The sequence below is a fragment of the Pristiophorus japonicus genome, chromosome 10 (assembly GCF_044704955.1).
Source record: "Pristiophorus japonicus isolate sPriJap1 chromosome 10, sPriJap1.hap1, whole genome shotgun sequence".
Taxonomy (NCBI): domain Eukaryota; kingdom Metazoa; phylum Chordata; class Chondrichthyes; family Pristiophoridae; genus Pristiophorus; species Pristiophorus japonicus.
In genome coordinates, this window is record NC_091986.1 from 189,760,583 (window position 1) to 189,782,889 (window position 22,307).

The following is a 22,307-nucleotide window of genomic DNA, read 5'->3' on the forward strand; positions in this document are numbered from 1 at the left end:
GGTATATTTGGACTTTCAGAAGGCTTTCGACAAGGTCCCACACAAGAGATTAATGTGCAAAGTTAAAGCACATGGGATTGGGGGTAGTGTGCTGACATGGATTGAGAACTGGTTGTCAGACAGGAAGCAAAGAGTAGGAGTAAATGGGTACTTTTCAGAATGGCAGGCGGTGACTAGTGGGGTACCGCAAGGTTCTGTGCTGGGGCCCCAGCTGTTTACACTGTACATTAATGATTTAGACGAGGTGTAGTATCTCCAAATTTGCGGATGACACTAAGTTGGCAGTGTGAGCTGCGAGGAGGATGCTATGAAGGCTGCAGAGCGACTTGGATAGGTTAGGTGAGTGGCATGGCAGATGAAGTATAATGTGGATAAATATGAAGTTATCCACTTTGGTGGTAAAAACAGAGAGACAGACTATTATCTGAATGGTGACAGATTAGGAAAAGGGGAGGTGCAATGAGACCTGGGTGTCATGGTACATCAGTCATTGAAGGTTGGCATGCAGGTACAGCAGGCGGTTAAGAAAGCAAATGGCATGTTGGCCTTCATAGCGAGGGGATTTGAGTACAGGGGCAGGGAGGTGTTGCTACAATTGTACAGGGCATTGGTGAGGCCACACCTGGAGTATTGTGTGCAGTTTTGGTCTCCTAACCTGAGGAAGGACATTCTTGCTATTGAGAGAGTGCAGTGAAGGTTCACCAGACTGATTCCCGGGATGGCGGGACTGACCTATTAAGAAAGACTGGATCAACTGGGCTTGTATTCACTGGAGTTCAGAAGAATGAGAGGGGACCTCATAGAAACGTTTAAAATTCTGATGTGTTTAGACAGGTTAGATGCAGGAAGAATGTTCCCAATGTTGGGGAAGTCCAGAACCAGGGGTCACAGTCTAAGGATAAGGGGTAAGCCATTTAGGACCGAGATGAGGAGGAACTTCTTCACCCAGAGAGTGGTGAACCTGTGGAATTCTCTGCCACAGAAAGTTGTTGAGGCCAATTCACTAAATATATTCAAAAAAGAGTTAGATGAAGTCCTTACTACTAAGGGGATCAAGGGGTATGGTGAGAAAGCAGGAATGGGGTACTGAAGTTGCATGTTCAGCCATGAACTCATTGAATGGCGGTGCAGGCTAGAAGGGCCAAATGGCCTACTCCTGCACCTATTTTCTATGTTTCTATGTCCCATTATTTTACCGAGTACTTTTTCTTTAGTGATAGTGATTGTATCAAGTTCCTCCTTCCCTATAGCCCCTTGATTATCCATTATTGGGATGTCTTTAGTGTCTTCTACCATGAAGACAGATATAAAATATTTGTTCAACGTCTCTGCCATTTCCCTGTTCCCCATTATTAATTCCCCAGTCTCATCCTGTAAGGGACCACGCTTGCTTTAGCTATTTTCTTTTTTTTTTAATATATCTGTAGCAGCTCTTACTGTCTGTTTTTATATTTCTTGCTAGTTTACTCTCATAATCTATCTTCCCTCTCTTATTTTTTTAGTCGTCCTTTGCTGGTTTTTAAAAATTGCCCAATTCTCTGGCCTCCCACTAATCTTGGTCACTTTGTATGCCATTGTTTTCAATTTGATACCATGCTTTACTTCCTTAGTTAGCCACAGATGGTTCTCCCTTCTCAAAATCTTTCCTTTTCATTGGAATATATTTTTGTTGAGAGTTATGAAATATCTCCTTAAATATTTGCCACTGCTTATAGAAACATAGAAATTTACAGCGCAGAAATAGGCCATTTCGTGTCCGCACCGGCCGACAAAGAGCCGAACGACCCTCAGTCAGCAGCCCTGAAGGTTACATATAAACTTTTGAACAATGAAGAAAGGCAGAAATGTAAAGGGTACGCAGCTCAACCAGTCCGCCCCACACAACTGCACTGAAACATTCTACATTCCACCCCAACTGGAGCCATGTGATCAACCATCTTACACTTTAATCTATTTTCCCAGTCCACTTTAGCCAACTCTGTTTTCATACCAATGTCATCAGCTTTATTTAGGATCTGGACACTAGTTTGAGATCCAACTTTCTCTCCCTCGAACTGAATTTGAAATTCAATCATGCTATGATCACTCTTTCCTAGAGGATCCTTTACTATGAGATCATTTATTAATCCTGTCTCATCACACAGTACCAGATCCAAGATAGCCTGCCCTCTGGTTGGTTCCGCAACGTACTGTTCAAGGAAATCATCCCGGATTCATTGTATGAACTCTTCCTCAAGGCTACCTTGGCCAATTTGATTTGTCTAATCAATATGAAGATTAAAACCGCCCATGATTATTGCCGTACTTTTCTTATAAGCCACCATTATTTCTTGACTTATACTCCGTCCAACAGTGTAGCTACCGTTAGGGGGCCTATAGACTACGCCCACCAGTGACTTCTTCCTCTTATTATTTCTTATCTCCACCCAAACTGATTCGACATCTTGATCTTCTGAGCCAATATCATTTCTCACTACTGCACTGATCTCATCCTTTATTAACAGAGCTATCCCACCTCCTTTTCCTTTCTGTCTATCCTTCCAAATTGTCAAATACCCCTGAATATTCAGTTCCTAGCCTTGGTCTTCATGTAATGGCAAAGGATATGGCTAAAGTATTAAATGAGTTCTTTGCATGTGTCTTCACAAAGGAGGCAGATGATGTTAAGGTCACAATAAAAGTGAGGAAAGTTATGCACAGGATATTAATAGATATAGAAGACATACTAAAAGGATTAGCATTATTGAACGTTGCTAAGTCACTGGTCTAGATGCAATGCATCCTAGGTTGCTGATTGAAGCAAATGTAGAAATAGCAGATGCATTGGTCACAATCTTTCAATCGTCATTGGATATCGGAGTAGTATCAGAGGACTGGAGGGTTGCTAATGTTAGGCCACTATTCAAGAAAGGGAAAAGGGATAAACCAGGAAACTGCAGGCTAGTCAGCCGAACATCAGTGGTGGGGAAGTTATTGGAAATCATTATCAGGGAGAAATTAAACTTTCATTTGAAAAGTTAGGAATTAATCAAGGAGAGCCAGCATGGCTTTGATAAAGGCAAATCAACAACAACTTGTATTTATATAGTGCCTTTAATGTAGCAAAACATCCTAAGGCGCTTATCACGAGCATTATGAATAAAAACATTTCTGACACCGAGTCACAAAAGGAGATATCAGGACAGATGACCAAAAGCTTGGTCAAAGAGGTAGGTTTTAAACACCATCTTGAATGAGAGGGAGGTAGAAAGGCGGAGAGTTTTAGGGAGGAATTCCAGAGCTTAGGGCCAAGGCTGCTGAAGGCACGGCCGCCAACAGTGGACGATTAAAATCTGGGATGCGCAAGAGGCCAGAATTGGAGGAGTGCAGAGATCTCGAAGTTTTGTAAGGCTGGAGGAGATTAAAGAGGTAGGGAGGGGTGAGGCCAAGGAAGGAATTGAAAACAAGGAGGAGGATTTTTAAATTGAGGCATTATCGGACCGGGAGCCAATGTAGGTCAGCAAATACAGAGGTAATGGGTGAACGAGACTTGGTGCAAGTTAAGATATGGGCAGCAGAGTTTTGGATGAGCATGTAGGGTGGAAAGTGGGGTGTAGAAGGTGGGAGGCTGGCCAGAAGAGAATTGGAATAGTCAAGTCTAGAGGTAACAAAGGCATGGAAGAGGGTTTCAGCAGCAGATGAGCTGAGGCAGGGGCGGAGTCATGCGATGTTACTGAGGTGGAAGTAGGTAGTCTTAGTGATGGAGCGGATATATGGTCAGAAGCTCATCTCCAGGACAAACACAACACCAAGGTTGCAAACGGTCTGGCTCAGCTGCAGACAGTTGCCAAGAATGGAAATGGGGGAGAGATTGGGTGCATTTGCTCCGGGGCGGAAATGACTTTGCGGCCGGGTGCGGCGCCGCTAACGACTCCTGTTAAATTTGCCGGGAGTTTAGCGGCGGCGGCGCTACGGCAATGCGCCCCGATCTCCTGCGCCCAGAGATCGTGACATCACCCCGGCCCCTAAATTGGGTTTTTCCCCCTGAAGCTGTGCCGGGCAATGACAACGACAGCTTCAGGGGACACGTACCGGGCAGCCGGCCGGGCGAAATTTCAAGGGGAGATGGCCGGCTGCTGCGAAAAAAAAGTGCCGTTTTCACTGCCGCTCCGGTTGCGGTTTTGTTGTGGGGGTCGCTGCCACGACTGCTCAGCATGGCACACTGCTCGAGTCCAGGTAGGTGGGTTCCTCTTATGCAGAGTATGCAGCTTGGGCCCTTCCCTTTAATTGAGGGAAGAGTCCCTCGTACGCGGCAGCGCTGTGCGGCCCAGTGCATAGTGCTGCTGAGATGTGTGCCCCATTACTGCCCCAGTAAGGAAGTGGAGCGCTTGATTTAGGGGGCGGTAACCCGAATTGAGCGAGCTGGGCGGGACATCCGTGCCTGGTGTAAAATGTCCCGCCTGCCGATGTTACGGCCCCCAAACGGGGTGATAATGAATTTCTAGTCCATAAGCTTCAGTCTTCCCAATATTGAGTTGGAGGAAATTTCTGCTAATCCAATACTGGATGTTGGACAAGCAGTGAGACAAATCAGAGACTGTGGGGGGCGTCAAGAGAGGTGGTGGTGAAATAGAGCGGAGTGTCATCAGCGTATGTGAAATCTGATGTGTTTTCGGATATGAGAAAAAGAAGGGGGCCCAAGGATAGATCCTCTGGGGACTCCAGAGATAGCTTTTTGGAGTGGGAAGATAAGCCATTGCAGATGATTCTCTGCCTATGATTCGATAGATAAGGCAAGGACAGTTCCACCCAACTGGATGGCGGAGGAGAGTCATTGGAGGAGGATGGTGTTGTAAACGTTGTCAAAGGCTGCAGATAAGAACATAAGAAATAGGAGCAGGAGTAGGCCATTTGGCCCCTCAAGCCTGCTCCGCCATTCAATAGGATCATGGTTGATCTGATCATGGACTCAGCTCCACTTCCCTGCCCGCTCCCCATAACCCTTTACTCCCTTATCGCTCAAAAATCTGTCTATCTCTGCCTTAAATATATTCAATGACCCAGCTTCCACGGCTCTCTGGGGCAGAAAATTCCACAGATTTACAACCCTCAGAGAAGAAATTTCTCCTCATCTCAGTTTTAAATGAGACTATTCTGAGACTATGTCACCTAGTTTTAGTTTCCCCTATGAGTGGAAATAACCTCTCTGTATCCACCTTGTCGAGCCCCCTCATTATCTTATATGTTTCAATAAGATCACCTCTCATTCTTCTGAACTCCAATGTGTATAGGCCCAACCTACTCAACCTATCTTAGATAGATCGAGATGGATGAGGAGGGATAGTTTCCCCCAATCACAGTGTCATTCGTGACTTTGATAAGGACCAGTTCAGGACTGTGGCGAGGAAGAAAATCTGATTGGCGGCTTCAAACACTGAATTGCAGGAAAGATGGGCAAGGATTTGGGAGGCAACAACACGTTCCAAGGACTTTGGAGAGGAAAAGGAGGTTGGAGATGGGGTGGTAGTTTGCAAGGACAGATGGGTCAAGGGTGGTGATGAGGGCAGATTTGAAGGAGAGGGGGTCAGTACCTGAGGATAGAGATGAACTATTTCCTCTGGCGAGTGGATCAATAACCAGAGGTCATAGATTTAAAATCACTGGCAAAGGATCTCAAGGAGAGATGAGGAGTAATGTTTTCAGGTGAATTTATAATGGGGAACAGAAATGGCAGACCAGTTGAACAAATACTTTGGTTCTGTCTTCACGAAGGAAGACACAAATAACCTTCCAGAAATACTAGGGGACCGAGGGTCTAGTGAGAAGGAGGAACTGAAGGAAATCCTTATTAGTCAGGAAATTGTGTTAGGGAAATTGATGGGATTGAAGGTCGATAAATTCCCAGGGCCTGATAGTCTGCATCCCAGAGTACTTAAGGAAGTGGCCCTAGAAATAGCGGATGCATTGGTGATCATTTTCCAACAATCTATCGACTCTGGATCAGTTCCTATGGACTGGAGGGTAGCTAATGTAACACCACTTTTTAAAAAAGGAGGGAGAGAGAAAACAGGTAATTATAGACCGGTTAGCCTGACATCAGTAGTCAGGAAAATGTTGGAATCAATTATTAAAGATGAAATAGCAGCACATTTGGAAAGCAGTGACAGGATCGGTCCAAGTCAGCATGGATTTATGAAAGGGAAATCATGCTCGACAAACCTTCTGAAATTTGAAATTTGAGAATTTTTTGAGGATGTAACTAGTAGAGTGGACAAGGGAGAACCAGTGGATGTGATGTATTTGGACTTTCAAAAGGCTTTTGACAAGGTCCCACACAAGAGATTGGTGTGCAAAATTAAAGCACATGGTATTGGGGGTAATGTACTGATGTGGATAGAGAACTGATTGGCAGACAGGAAGCAGAGAGTCGGGATAAACAGGTCCTTTTCAGAATGGCAGGCAGTTACTAGTGGGGTGCCGCAGGGCTCAGTGCTGGGACCCCAGCTATTTATAATATACATCAATGATTTAGATGAAGGAATTGAGTGTAATATCCCCAAGTTTGCAGATGACACTAAGCTGGGTGGCGGTGTGAGCTGTGAGGAGGACACTAAGAGGCTGCAAGGTGACTTGGACAGGTTAGGTGAGTGGGCAAATGCATGGCAGATGCAGTATAATATGGATAAATGTGAGGTTATCTATTTTGGTGGCAAAAACACGAAGGCAGAGTATTATCTGAATGGCGGCAGATTACGAAAAGGGGAGATGCAATGAGACCTGGGTGTCATGGTGCATCAGTCATTGAAAGTTGGCATGCAGGTACAGCAGGCGGTGAAGAAGGCAAATGGTATGTTGGCCTTCATAGCTAGGGGATCTGAGTATAGGAGCAGGGAGGTATTACTGCAGTTGTACAGAGCCTTGGTGAGGCCTCACTTGGAATATTGTGTTCAGTTTTGGTCTCCTAATCTGAGGAAGGCTGTTCTTGCTATTGAGGGAGTGCAGCGAAGGTTCACCAAACTGATTCCCGGGATGGCAGGACTGACATATGAGAGACTGGATTGACTAGGCCTGTATTCACTGAAGTTTAGAAGGATGAGAAGGGATCTCATAGAAACAGATAAAATTCTGATGGTACTGGACAGGTTAGATGCAGGAAGAATGTTCCTGATGTTGGGGAAGTCCAGAACCAGGGGACACAGTCTAAGGATAAGGGGTAAGCCATTTAGGACTGAGATGAGGAGAAACATCTTCACTCAGAGTTGTTAATATGTGGAATTCCCTTCTGCAGAGAGTTGTTGATGCCAGTTCATTGGATATATTCAAGAGGGAGTTAGATATGGCCCTTACGGCTAAAGGGATCAAGGGGTATGGAGAGAAAGCAGGAAAGGGATTCTGAGATGAATGATCAGCCATGATCTTATTGCATGGTGGTGCAGGCTCGAAGGGCCAAATGGCCTACTCCTGCACCTATTTTCTATGTTTCTATTAAGCACGACTGTTCTTTCAAAGAACCAGTGCAGGTACAACGGACCAAATGGCCTTCTTCTGTGCTGTAAGTTTCTATGATTCTATGATTATGATAAGTGCAAGAGTCAGTGATCCCCGTTGGTCATTTCCAACTGATCTTGTTGTTATGCTACCTAATACAAACAAAAAGGATTCCTTAATTATGCATGTACAATTAATAATTTCAGCCATCACAACCTTTACTCAGTAATACATTTATAAGATAATTATGCTATTTAATGTTAACAAATCATTTTAAATTAACTGGGTGCAATTTTTGACGAGTGCAACAACTGAAAAGGAACAATTAAAACTTACTGGATGTGTTGCAGCTGTATGGAATGACCGGCCAACATTTAGCACCCTCATTGAAGCTTCTAAATGACTTGGTGGGAGAAAAAAGTTTGGAATTACAACTGGATCAGGTCTGAATAAAGATGTTAAAGATTATTAACAATAGTGAGCTTTTTAAAAGAGTACAAAAATATCTAATTCCTTCAGTATAGCCTACTGCATAACTAGAACATGCTACATGCTTTGCTCAACTCTGATTTTTGTGACCAGACTGCCTCTCGCTGTATAGTTAAACTGGACCAAACATGTTTCCTCACATTCAGTCCCATCCATTATAGTCACTAACATACATTAAAATATAAACTCAAAGTTGTTACACAAGTATTTTAAGATAATTTCTACCCTGGTCACAAAATTCCTATTATGTGAGCACCATTGATCATTACTCATAACGTTCAAAAACTAAAATTGTTAATCCTTGCCGCATTAGGTGATGGGACTGTAATGTTGGCCAACAGCAGTAGCAGGTTAATTAAAACCTACTTAACCTAGACAGCTGTAACCTCATCAACTTATGAAAAGTTCAATCAGCAATGATCACAAAGTGTCATAGCACTTGGCTAACTACACACCAACAGTATTTCACAAATGTTTCTTTTGACAAGCAATAAATCAACTGTAGTAAAGGCTAAAAGTAACTGTTCAGGACAGCAGGTTTTAATTGGAATATCAGGAATGAATGCGTGCTTGAATAAAAGTTCACTTTAAACTCAGTAATAGTTACTTAAGGATACAATCTGACTGAAAGCTCATCTTCTTCAGACTCTGTATCTGTAGTCTCCTTGTGTTTCCTCTGAATACACTCCCCACCAGCTTTAGAGAATTGTGTGTCTTCATGGTTGTGCCCTTCAAAAGACTCTTGGCTTTCTTCACTTCCAAGCTCTTTGTTTCTATTGTCATGTTGGTAGTCTTCATTAATACTCCTTACTTTGAGGCCTGCTTCCTCCCCATCTGCTCGTGAAAATGTTCTCCTGGGGAAAATACCATATTCCGTAATGTCTTCATTTTCTTGCTTCAGGTCGTCTGCTTCATCAGGGTTTGAGGAAAACAAGTCCAGATCATCTGAGAACTGTATTTCGGGAAGCTTTGTACTGGAGCACTGTTCGCTTTGGAGAATGAAATTCCTGTCAGGCACATCAAGGTCTATTCCTTCATTTACTGATGATTTTTCTGTATGTGGGGAGTCACCAGCTGCGATATTGCTGGGTAAATTACAATTTTCATTTTGCAGGACCTCAGTAAACAGCTCATCGTGTGTACTGATTGGAATTGCTTGTTCTTCCTCAGTCAGGCTTCCATTTCCTGTTGACCCCCGAGTCTCTCTTTTACCTTCACATATATGTTTACAATCTTCCTCGAAATCTGACAAGATACTTGACCAAGGACTGGTCCTGTCAGTCATAACAGTCATGTCATTTAAAGTTCTTGGTTGTATCACATCTTCCTCATATCCTTCTTCACTGCACCCATCACTACCATAATCATTTTGTTGGTTTCCAATTTCTACATTGGATGTGTTATTCTGGGAATGTATGTTCTCTTGAACAAGGTATTCATTATGTTTAGTTTGTTTCAACCCTGAATTTCCTTCTGAACAGAATTGAGAAATGTGGGTCTTCATATTTTCCCTCTCCGGTGACTGTAGATATAGGAAAGCTTTATTATGGGTTTTGTTTCTTTCATTGTCTGATTGTTGTGGTTCATTTTCAGCAATTTTCTCCCAATCTTCTTCTGTACCTTGAGGAGACGGCACTGGAGAAGTAACAGCAGCTTTATTTCTTTCTTGTAGGCCTGTTAGATCATAAAATGTAAACCTGAGCATGAATATGGAAATAATTCTACCAATATTTATCATTAAGTATTTTCTTGTTTAGTTATTGATATACTATCAGCTGCTAATCCATAGATTTTTATAGAAATGTTGTTGGGTGCTAGATTTCGATTTTACCCTTGATCTATCAAGTGAACATGCTAAAAACTTACTTCACCCACAATGAAGTGGCTATATGCATCGTCGCCATCCCAGAATAGAGAGGAAGGCGAGATTATAGAGGTTTTGTCCAAAAGTAAAAATGGTAGATGAAGTCACTCTATTAGGTCAGTTCTCTCCCAACACAGAAACAGCAAGCGAGGAAAATGTTATTAGGATTCCGGTCACTGTTGTTCAACAAAGCAGACTATTGAAGCAGTTTGAGCACAAAGTAAATACCAACACTTCAAATCCAGTGTGACAATTCACATATCATGCACCACACATTGCGAGGAAACACATAACTAGGGCAGAGGACACTGGGCCTGGGGGCAATATGGCTAACCGAGAGCCTGTAGTATTGGTCTAAAAGAAGCACATGACCATGCGGCTCTGTGCATATTATTGCAAACTAAATGACCCAACAGAAGCTGATGACTATCCTATTCCTCATGAGGAGCTTTTTATAATACACACACGGTACAGGTACTGAACAAGGGGATATCGGAGCTGGCTGGCTTGGGTCTGGGAGTGCGGCAGAGAGATCATGGGGGGGGGGGGGGGGGGGGGCGGGGGATCGCGGGGTCAGACCAGTGATTGCGGGAGTCGGCAGTGAGGAAGGACTGCAATTTGTTCATGTCGGAGTTCTGCGTATGCGCCATCCGGTGACTGGGAATGGTTCTGGACGAGGGGTGGTTCTGGATAAGGGAGGTTTTTTGGGTTTACAGTTATGGCTTTTGGAACGAAGAACCTATGTTCCAGCAGCTGTTCCATTCTGACTGGGGCTCAGGAGTACACTCTGGACTACAGTGCTGATAGTCATTTTTAGTCAGGCATGGAATGGATTGAGTTGGTCTCTGCCATACAAACTTGGTCCAGCTAGCCAGGATTAACTGCCAAGACCTAAAGGTGCAATATTTTTAATTCCATGTGAGTGCAGGGGAAAGAGGCCCGCGCAGGTGAAGGTGAATGGCAGTGTACACTGGTCCCACCCATGACCAAGGAACAGCTACAGACTTCCCTTGATTTGTCTAGTTATCACTGCAGGCTCATTCCTTTTGGAGATGTGTGACCCATGAGGGATGTCAGGTGTATAAGAAAGGGAAGGGAAGGAAAAAAAAAAACTTGCTTGCTTTCATGGAGCTTACAACTTAAAAATAAATTATGGAGCTCCCAAGTTCTACTCTCCGTAAACTTGAGGTCATCCGAAGTTCTGCTACTCGTGTCCGAACTCGCACCAAGTCCCGTTCACCCATCATCATCATCATAGGCAGTCCCTCGAAATTGAGGAAGGCTTGCTCTCACTCCAAAAGTGAGTTCTCAGGTGATACAAGATCCTGCAAATCCCCTGGGAGGACAGACGTACCAACATCAGTGTCCTCAATCAGGCCAACATCCCCAGCATCGAAGCACTGACCACACTCGACCAGCTCTGCTGGGCGGGCCACATTGTTCGCATGCCCGACACAAGACTCCAAAAGCAAGCTCTCTACTTGGAACTCCTACATGGCAAGCGTGCCCCAGGTGGGCAGAGGAAATGTTTCAAGGACACCCTCAAAGCCTCCTTGATAAAGTGCAACATCCCCACCGACTCCTGGGAGTCCCTGACCCAAGACAGCCCTAAGTGAAGGAAGAGCATCTGGGAGGGCGCTGAGCACCTCGAATCTCGTCGCCGAGAGTGGTGTTCACCCATCACCCCAACGCTCGCTGACCTACATCGGCTCCCAGTTAAGCAACGCCACGATTTAAAAATTCTTATCCTTGTTTACAAATCCCTCCATGGCCTCGCCCCTCCCCATCTTTGTAATCTCCTCCAGACCCACAACCCAGAGATATCTGCGCTCCTATAATTCTGGCCTCTTGAGCATCCCCGATTTTAAGTGCTCCACCATCGTCAGCTGCCAAGGCCCTAAGCTTTGGAATTCCCTCCCTTAACACCTCTGCCTCTCTTTTCTTCTTTAAGATGCTCATGTGAAGCGCCTTGGGATGTTTTACTGCGTTAAAGGCGCTATATAAAAACAAGTTGTTGTTATATGCGGCAAGTTGTCTCAGGTAAGAGGATCAATAAAATATTTTTTTCATAATTATTTACATATAGAGAAATCAATTATTTAACCCTCTATGTACATACTTATATCAGTGACATCCTAAGAAGTGTTGGAAAATTACACAAGATATCCAAACAATTGAAGCTTTTTGTTTGATTCGAGATGACTTGCTTCCACACTAAAAATGAGTTCTCATGCTTCGATGCTGGGGATGCTGGCCTGAGTGAGAACACAGACATTGGTGCGCCTATCCTGCCAATGGTCTTGTACGATCTTATGGAGGCAGCATTGATGGTACTTCTCCAGTATTTTAAGGTGCCTGCTGTGCATAGTCCATGTCTCTGAGCCATATAGGAGGGCAGGCATCACTACTGCTCTGTAGACCATGAGCTTAGTGCTGGGTTTGAGGTCCTGCTCTTCAAACACTCTCTTCCTCAGGTGACCGAAGGCTACACTGGCACACTGAGGCGGTGTTGAACCTCGTCGTCGATGTCTGCCCTTGCTGACAGTAGGCAACACAAGGGTGTGACAACAGCAATATTGGCTTTTGATACTTAGAAACTGGAGTAGTTCCTCTGAGGCATTGTATTATAATGTGAGCAGTCCTGAACCCTGGCAGTCAGCTTCATGGTAAATCAGAGTAAAATCAACAAGAAGTTTCCTTTGCTTTGGCTTGCCTCAGATTGGCTAAAGAATGACAATACATACATCAAATTCAGAGCTACTGCAGTCAGCAACATACCATATAACTAGGGTGCATGGTAATAAAGACACAAGGTGCAAAGATGACAAATTTTGAACTATTAGTTGGTGTTTAAAGAACTACAGAGGCAACCATCCAATGACAAGACTGAAGAACCATATTAAAAACTTTGGGTAAATTGTTGGAAAAGATTTTGAGTCTGTTGCAAAGGTTTTAGGACATGTAATTGCACAATAATTACCAACGACAAAAAAAATACACAATTGTATTTGGTCAGTTTTGTCACTAGTTTTAAAAGATGAAGGGCTTGTTGGGCCTCTAAAGGCCCTTTTCTTATTCTGAAATCTTAAGATCTTGTTTCTTTATCTTTTGTGAAAGTTAGATGTAGTCCTTACTACTCGGGGGATCAAGGGGTATGGCGAGAAAGCAGGAATGAGGTACTGAAGTTGCATGTTCAGCCATGAACTCATTGAATGGCGGTGCAGGCTCGAAGGGCCGAATGGCCTACTCCTGCACCTATTTTCTATGTTTCTATGAAACTTTACAGCTTGACAGACAAAAGTCAAATGAGGTATGCTGTTAAACATTATACAATTGTCACAGTTGATAATTATTTTCATTTCAAAATATTATCCCATTTTTTATTTCATTAACTCACTTTTTCAGCATATGCAAAGCTTCAGATTAAAATGATTTTCTATTGGAAACGTGAAAGTTTGTTTAAAAATAAAAATTTATGAAATCAGCTCAAAAAGATAAATAAAAATGCTGTCATTACATTTTTTTTTTTAAATTATAAAAATGTATTTTTGCTCACCACCGATTAAGTGGCGAGATTCATAAACCAGTTTATTTGACTTCTCCAAGAGATGCTGTTCATCACCAGGGCTGTTTGATGATCTCTGGTGATAATTCATTTTATCCTCATTTGTTCTTTGCTGTGGAGTGGGGTTAATCATGTGAGAAAATGGGGTTGTAGATAGCTTCTGACTGAAATATCTTTGAATATCATCCAGCTCACTGAGATTCCTCCTACACATCAAAGTAGGAATAAAATTAAGACATGTACAATTTCAGATGCAAAAAACAAAATCAGCTTTTACTTATTTCAAAGATGATATATGTGTGAAGTGCAAAAAATGGCATTTGGGCCAAGAATAAAACTCCATAGTACCCAAGTTGCTTTTTATTTTCTTCTTTTTAAAACCATGTTAAGATCGTTATTAGTATGGTGACTGATAACCCATCTCCACATTGTCACATACTTCCCATTTAATGTAATTAGTTTTCTGAGGTGGCATTACTCCTCAAAACCCCCCCACCACCACCATTTGGTCTCACTGAATTTTTGTGGTCAAGGGCACTGACAGATCTCAAACTATGCCATCTATAATCCAGCTGCCAGCAGGTGTGGTGGAATACTGGACCTGCATCTCAAAGAACTGTTATGCTGTAGCTCCAAAGCTCTGCATAAGACACATCAGACTGTAGTGCGGGCTACTTCTACTTTTCACATGGTTGTTCTTTAGGGCGAAGTAATCTAAATTTGATCAACCTTTAAACCTACGGTATGACCTTCAGACATAAAGCGCTCCTCCCCTGATTAACAGGAAAAATCTGAAGAACTTTCTTAATTAACCCTCCACAGTGTTGTTTTGTCATTTTTCCATGTAATTCAAGCAGGGCGAGCAATAAATTAATGACTCACAATCTCTACAAACAATAAGAAGGACCGGTAGTGTTGAGTCATTTTCCAATCAAATATTGATGAATGTCATGGAGTAGAGATGTACAATCCTTTCCTTACTTACACAGGCCTGGAGTTTCTTCCTTGGGCACAACCTGTAAGTTAGACCCGAAACTGCATCCAATAATGTTAAGTTGCACCCAAATATCCTTCCAATCTCATTAGAATATGCCCAAACTTGAAATGGGCTCGATCCCTGCGACCCCAAATTTCTAGGTTACTGTGCCTGATGTGCATAAATGATGGTTTGATGACTTCAAACTTTTAATTTTCATGCATAAAAAGGGAACTGAAGGAGGAATTTTATCGTACATTTGGCACTTTCTTTAAGCCCTGATTGTTTACGCTGATTTCCACTTGTTTAACACAGGTTTTTATGCTCTGGTGTATGCTAATAAGATTCTCACGAAATATGAGGCCACCATAGTATGAAGAGTGGCGTATCTTTAGCATCCTTATGACCTTGATTCAGACGCAATGTGCTCGTAAACAGGCTATTGATCAAACTGGGCTGGAGCAGTCAAACAGTGCCTTACAATAACAAAAAAAAATACATGATTGCTGATACACTAGTTGTAAAGGATCTCCTTAACCTGCCTATAAATGGAGAGGGTCGCATTTCATATTTTTTTGGTAGACTATTTTGACACACAGCTGTGCCTAAGTGAAAGTCTCTACCATGCTCCTTCCGTGGTATATTTGTAAGCTTGCCTTTTGAGCACTAAAAATGATATCAGTATCTGGGTAACAATTTAATTCTATGTAGAGAGTATTAATGGTCGAAAGTGGTGATTAGATATGATATACTTTTCAGGATTCATCAAGCCTACTTTACTTGCATGTTGTTGAGACAATAGAGACTAAACATCGACACAATTGGTCCTCTTCCTACAGATGACAGCTGATTAGAAGAGAATCAGATGAATAATTTTCTGCATGGGAATGCACCTTTTTCTGTTGTGATCATCAAGGAGTTAACTATTCTTAAAAGGACAGTGAATTGAATTAGATAGTTTTTCCAATTGAGCAGATTAAATGTCACTGGCAAAAGAACCAGAGACGACATGAGGAAAAAATATTTTATGCAGTGAGTTGTTAGAATCTGGAATGCACTGCTTAAAAGGGTGTTGAAAGCAGATTCAATAATAACTTTCTAAAGGGAATGGGATTGGATTAATACTTGAAGGGGGAAGATTTGCAGGGCAATGGGGGAAAGAGCAGAGGAGTGGGACTAATTGGGACAGTTCTTTCAAAGAGTTGGCACAGGCACAGGCACGGTGGGCTGAATGGCCTCCTTCTCTGCTGCATCATTGTATGATTCTATGAAACAGAAGCTGTTTAGCTTCCCAATTATTTTATTTTAATTAAAAGAATCTAAAGAGATAGCAGTGGCATTACTACACATATTTAGTAATTTGTTAGAAAAAGGACTGGCGGATAGCTAACATAATACTTATATTTAGGAAGGCAGATAGAACATGTCCATAGAACTATAGGCCAGTCAGCTTAACATCGATGGTAAGAAAAATAATGGAAACCCTACTAAAGGTGAAAATGGAAGAACATCTAGAAATCAAAAATATAATAAACAATCAGCACGGATTTCAAAAGGGAAAGTCTTGCTTGACCAATGTAATTCATTTTTCTGAAGAGGTAAGAGAGAGAGTAGACAAGGGTAATGCAGTAGATGTAATTGACCTAGATTTTCAACAGGCCTTCAACAGGTACCGCATAATAAATTAATGAATAAGGTCAGGGAATGTAGAATTACGGGACAAGTAGCAGAATCGATAGCTAGCTGGCTTCAAGACAGAAAGCAGAGAGTAGGGGTAAAGGGTAGCTATTCATAGTGGCAGAAGGTGGGAAGTGGTGCTCAACACAATTTATATCAACGATTTAGACATTGGAATTAAAAACATAATTTCTAAATTTGCGGACGACACCAAATTGGGCGGGGGGGGGGGGGAGGGGCGGAATAGATCGTCAATGCTGAGGAGGACTGAAACAAATTACAAGGCATTAATAAACTTGCAAAATGGGCATATAATTGGCAAATTAAATTCAACACAGATAAATGTGAGGTATTACATTTTGCTAAGAAAAATAGAAAGGTCATATATTACTTGGAAAATATGAATCTAAATGGGGTAGAGGAACAAAGGGATCTCGGGGTACAAATACACAAATTACTAAAAGTATCAACACAGGTTAACAAGGCCATAAAAAAGCAAGCCAAGCACTCGGGTTTATTTCTAGAGGGATAGAATTGAAAAGTAGTGAAGCTATGCTAAACTTGCATCGAACCTTGTTTAGACCATACTTGGAGTACTGCGTACAATTCTGGTCGCCATATTATAAAAAGGATATAGAGGCACTGGAGAGGATGTAGAAAAGATTTACAAGGATGATACCAGAAATGTGAGGGTATACCTATCAGGAAAGGATGAACAGGCTGGGTCTCTTTTCTCTTGAAAAGAGAAGGCTGAGGGGGTGACCTAATAGAGGTCTTTTAAACAATGAAAGGTTTTGATAGAGTCATTGAAAGTTGGCATGCAGGTACAATGTTTTGTTGACCTTCATAGCTGGGGAATTTGAGTATAGGAGCAGAGAGGTCTTACTGCAGTTATACAGGGCCTTAATGAGGCCTGACCTGGAATATTGTGTTCAGTTTTGGTCTCTTAATCTGAGGAAGGACGTTCTTTCCTATTGAGGGAGTGCAGCGAAGGTTCACCAGAGTGTTTCCCGGGATGGCAGGACTGACGTATGAGGAGGGACTGGATTGATTGGGCCTGTATTCACTGGAGTTTAGAAGGATGAGAGGGGATCTCATAGAAACATATAAAATTCTGATGGGACTGGACAGGTTAGATGCAGGAAGAATGTTCCCGATGTTGGAGAAGTCCAGAACCAGGGGACATAGTCTAAGGATAAGGGGTAAGCCATTTCGGACTGAGATGAGGAGAAACTTCTTCACTCAGAGAGTTGTTAACCTGTGGAATTCCCTACCGCAGAGAGCTGTTGATGCCAGTTCATTGCATATATTCAAGAGGGAGTTGGATATGGCCCTTACGGCTAAAGGGATCAAGGGGTATGGCGGGAAAGCAGGAAAGGGGTACCGAGGTGAATGATCAGCCATGATCTCATTGAATGGTGGTGCAGGCTCAAAGGGCCGAATGGACTACTCCTGCACCTATTTTCTATGTTTCTATGGGCCCAAGTTTCGGGCCGCACCTAGAACGGCGCAGCCCCGACCCTTTCGTGCCAGAAAGTGTGCCTAAAAAATACCTGCAGATTCTCCAGCTGCCTGCAGGTCCTTTGGAGTTTGGCGCGGCGCAGCACGAGCTGTGGGGGGCAGAGCCAGGTCCATGCGCTGAAATCAGTGGCGGGACCTCTGCACAGGCACACTACAGTGGCCGTGCATGTGCAGTAGCTCCAGGCGCCCGAAACTGTGTGGGAGGGGCCCGAAGCACGCCGCCCCTAACCCTGGCCGAATGGGCTCACTGGGGCAGCGAAGATCAGGCTGCACCTCCATTGTCCAGCTCCTGCTCCCTCCCCTGTCCAGCTGGCTCTCTCAACACTCCCCCACCAACACCCCCCCACCCCCCTCAGCTCTCGCTCCGACCGCCCCCACCACCCCCCACAGCTCCCGCTCTGACCCCCCCCCCGCCCCAGCTCCCGCTCCGACCACCCGCCCCAGCTCCCGCTCCGACTCCCCCCCAGCTCCCGCTCCACTCCCCCCCAGCTCCGGCTTCCCCCGGCCACCTACCTTTAATTCCGGTCCGCTCCCTCTTCCTTCGGCGGGGCCCGTCCGCCCGGCATCTTGCTGGGGGCGAGCCCTGCCCGAAGTCTTGGGCCCGGCTTCTTCACGTCGGCCGGGCCTGTTCAGCCTCCTCCCTCTCCTCTCCCCCTCCCTCCCTCATCCCCCTCCTCCCTCCCTCTTCTTCCTCCCCTCCCTCTCCTCTCACCTTCTCTCTCCTCCTCCTCCCCTCGCTGACAGAAACACAGACACTGACAGACAGAGTGAGAGAGTGAGAGTGAGAGAGAGTGAGAGAGAGAGAGAGAGAGAGAGAGAGAGAGAGAGAGAGAGAGAGAGAGAGAAACACTGACAGAGACAGAGAGAGACACACTGGGGGCGGGGGCCCGTCCCAGCACGCCGTTGGAGGGCTCCCGGTGCTGCAGTCAGTGAGTAGAAATTTTTTTTATTTATTGATATTTTAATTTTTAAAATGTTTTAATTAATTTTTTTTGATTGATTTATTGGTTGATTTATTGATGTATTTATCATTTATTATTGATGATAGCTCTTTATTTGTAAAACCGAAGTGTTTAATGTTTGTAAACTTCTCTTTCCCCCCACCCCTTCCCTATGCCTGATTTGTAACCTATGCCTGATTTTCTAAATGTAGGCAAGGTTTTTTTGAGCGTACAAAAATCTACACTTACTCCATTCTAAGTTAATTTGGAGTAAGTTTTCACTGCCTAAACTTTCAAAACGGGCGTAAGTGGCCGGACACGCCCCCTTTTGAAAAAAAAATCTGTTCCAAACTAAAACTGTTCCAAATGACTAGAACTGGAGCAAACTAAATGCCGAGAATTGCAATTTCTAAGATACTCCAGTCTAAACCAGTTGCTCCAAAAAAACAGGAGCAACTCAGGCCGAAACTTGGCCCCTATGAGCAAAACTAGAGGCCATCAATAATAAGACATTCACCAAGAAATTAAATAGGGAATTCAGAAAATCTTTTTTACCCAGAGGGCGATGAGAATGTGGAACTCGCTACCACAGGGAGTAGTTGAGACAAAAAGTATAGATGCATTTAAGGGACTGTTAGATAAGCATGCGAGGGAGAAGGGAATAGAGGGTTATGCTGATCAGAGTTAGATAAGGAAAGGCGGGAGAAGGCTTGAGTGGAGCATAAACACCAGCATGGACTGGTTGTGCTGAATGGCTCGTTTCTGTGCTGTATATCCTACATAATCTTATGTAGTCACTGCTCAATCTACATAAAGTACAAACCTTTTAAAGTTACATTAATGTTAAATGTTCCAAAAGTTAATGTTACCTAGCTACAGTTATTTAAAAAGAGTGCCCAATCCCATAGACATGTGTGCAGGCAACAGCTTGATTCATTAGAAATTGATGAGAACAATGAGTAAAAACATACCATTCACTACACTACACACAAGTACAAAAAAGACATTGGGCCCAAGTTTCCACATGATTTGCGCCTGATTTTTAGGAGCAACTGGTGGAGAACGGACTATCTTAGAAATCGCAATTCTCCACATTTTTTTTTCTGCAGTTGTAATCAGGTAGAACAGTTCCACTTTGGAACAGAATTTTTTCTTCAAAAGGGGGCGTGTCCGGCCACTGACGCCTGATTTCAAAGTTTCCACAGTGAAAACGTACTCCAAACTAACTTAGAATGGAGCAAGTGAAGATTTTTGTAGAACTGAAAAAACCTTGTCTACACATTAAAAAATCAGGCGCAGGTTACAAATTAGGCGTCCAGATGGGGTGGGTGGGAGAGGCAGCCGTTCGTTCCCACGGGGGGGGGGGGGGGGGGGGGGGGGAGCAGCCGTTCGTTTCCGCGGGGGGGGGGAAGGAGGGAAACGGCTGCCTCAACTTTCTGAGGCTTCCTGCAGCCTTCTCACTGCTGCAAGAAGCCTCAGTGCTGATGGCAATGTGCTTTTATTAAAAAATGTTCAAAAATTAAACAGCTACAAAGAACTGCAAAAATGGCCGAGTGCCAATGTTTCCTTCACACTGCGCGTGCGCGAACGCTCCAACGCACAAGCGCAGCTTTGCCGGCAGGAAAAAAACTAATTTAAATGGTACCCGCCCCCTCCCACTTACAAAATCGGCGCGAGTGTAGGCTCCGCCCCCCTGGGCGCCGCGCCAAGCAGACATGGAGCTGCAGGGCACTCCAGAATCGCGCGGTTTTTTTCCGTCGCTGTTTCTGGCGCGAAAAACGGGCGCTCAGCTCGGAGGGGCGCCCGTTTTTTATCGTGTGGAAACTTGGGCCCAATGTGTTACCTGAGAGTACTGAAAAGTGAAGTCCGTGAAGTTTGTGAAAGTGCTTCTAAGTGCCCAGCACTTTGCATGTTATACTCCACTTGCTGCAAGGACTGGTGGAACCTACGAACATTTTCCATATGTTCCTCGTGGCGGGAGGCTTGGATTTCTGTGTTAACTGATCTGTTGAAGTGGGAAAGGCATTTTAATTATAGTTTGCATTGTGATCAACATATATAGAATTATTTGGAATTTGAATTTTAGTTTCAGCATCACTAGGCCCAGATGCCATATTAAATACAGAGATCATGATTGTCTGCCAGTACAAAATAAAATTAAAAGTTTCCTCTTCAATTAATTGATACAAAGCATAAAAAAAGGACAATAAAAGACCAACTGTTCCATCCAGCCTGTCTCATACAGACATGGTGCAGCCCACATTACCTCACTCATACAACATAGGCCAATTTAGGAAAAAACTGGGAAATTCTTCGCCCACCCCTGAAGGCTCCAGGAGACCAATAACACTCGTCAGCTGGTCTCAACAGTTAATAACTCAAAGGGGTCAAGTTTCGGCCTGAGTTGCTCCTATTTTTTTTGGAGCAACTAGTTTAGAATGGAGTATCTTAGAAATTGCAATTCTCGGCATTTAGTTTGCTCCAGTTCTAGCGAGTTAGAACAGATTTTTATTTTCAAAAGGGGGCGAGTCCGGCCACTTACGCCCGTTTTGCAAGTTTAGGCAGCGAAAACTTACTCCAAACTAACTTAGAATGGAGTAAGTGTAGATTTTTATACGCTCAGAAAAACCTTGCCTACATTTATACATCAGGCGTAGGTTACAAATCAGGCTTAGGGAACGAGAGATGGAGGAGGAGTGGGAGAGGGAAGTTTACAAACATGAAACACATTACTTTTACAAATAAAGAGCCATCATCAATAATAAATGATAAATAAACCAATAAATCAACCAATAAATCGCAAAAAAAAAAGTTAAATAAAAAAAAAACCCGATAAATAAAAAATTACGTTTCTACTCACCGACTTGCAGCACTGGGACGGGCCCCCCCAGTGTCTCTCTCTCTCTCTGTCAGTGTGTCTCTGTCTGTCAGTGTCTCTCTCTTTCTATCTGTCAGTGTCTCTGTGTTTCTGACAGCGAGGGATGGGGAGAGGAAGGGGGGGGCGGGGGGAGAAGAGGAGGCAGGGAGGAGAGGCAGGGAGGAGAGGAAGGGAGGAAGAGGAGAGGGAGGGAGGAAGAGGAGAGGGAGGGAGGAAGAGGAGAGGGAGGGAGGGAGAGGAGAGGGAGGGGGAGAGGGAGGGGAGCGGAGGGAGGAGGCTGAACGGGCCCGGCCGACGAGAGGAAGCCGGGCCGAAGACGTTGGGCGGGGCCCGACCCCAGCAAGATGCCGGGCGGGCGGGCCCTGCCGAGGACGTAGAGGGAGGGGGAACGGCTGAATGGGAGGTGGGGTGGGGAGTGGACCGGACCGGACCTGAACAGGGGGGCGGGGTGAAAGAGAGCCGGAGCGGGAGCTGAACAGGATGGGGGGAGGGGGGGGGGGGGCGGAGCGGGAGCTGAAGCTCAAGATGAGGGAGGCCCGAGTCCGATCTTCGCCGCCCCAGTGAGCCCATTCGGCCAGGGTTAGGGGCGGCGTGCTTCGGGCCCCTCCCACACAGCCGTGGCGGCCTGGAGCTACTGCACATGTGCGCACACTCTAGCGCGCATGTGCGGAGGTCCCAGCACTGTTTTCAGTGCCGGGACCTGACTCCGCCCCCCACAGCTTGTGCTGCGCTGCGCCAAGGGCCTGGAACGTTCCAGCAACGGGGAGAATACCGAGGTACGTTTTCGGCGTGGTTTTGAGCGTGGAAATCAGCGTGGCTTGTGGGGCTGCGCCTAGAAACTTGACCCCAAAAAGTCATCTTGCAAAAACAATGGCCCGGAATTTGTGTCATTCCACCTTTGAAACTTTGGGATTTGGCGCATGCACACA

General features: G+C 44.3%; 1 protein-coding gene across 1 annotated transcript in view; it reads right to left on the reverse strand.

Annotated features, from left to right (window-relative positions):
- c2cd3 (C2 domain containing 3 centriole elongation regulator) overlaps window positions 1-22,307 on the reverse strand; it is a 178,889-nt gene that overhangs the window by 30,484 nt on the left and 126,098 nt on the right. The window contains exons 29-32 of the mRNA XM_070892422.1: window positions 20,344-20,505; window positions 13,377-13,591; window positions 8,574-9,630; window positions 7,804-7,912 (exon numbers count right to left, since the gene is read on the reverse strand). Coding sequence (XP_070748523.1) covers window positions 7,804-7,912; window positions 8,574-9,630; window positions 13,377-13,591; window positions 20,344-20,505 — 1,543 coding nt within the window. The remainder of the gene's footprint in view (window positions 1-7,803; window positions 7,913-8,573; window positions 9,631-13,376; window positions 13,592-20,343; window positions 20,506-22,307) is intronic.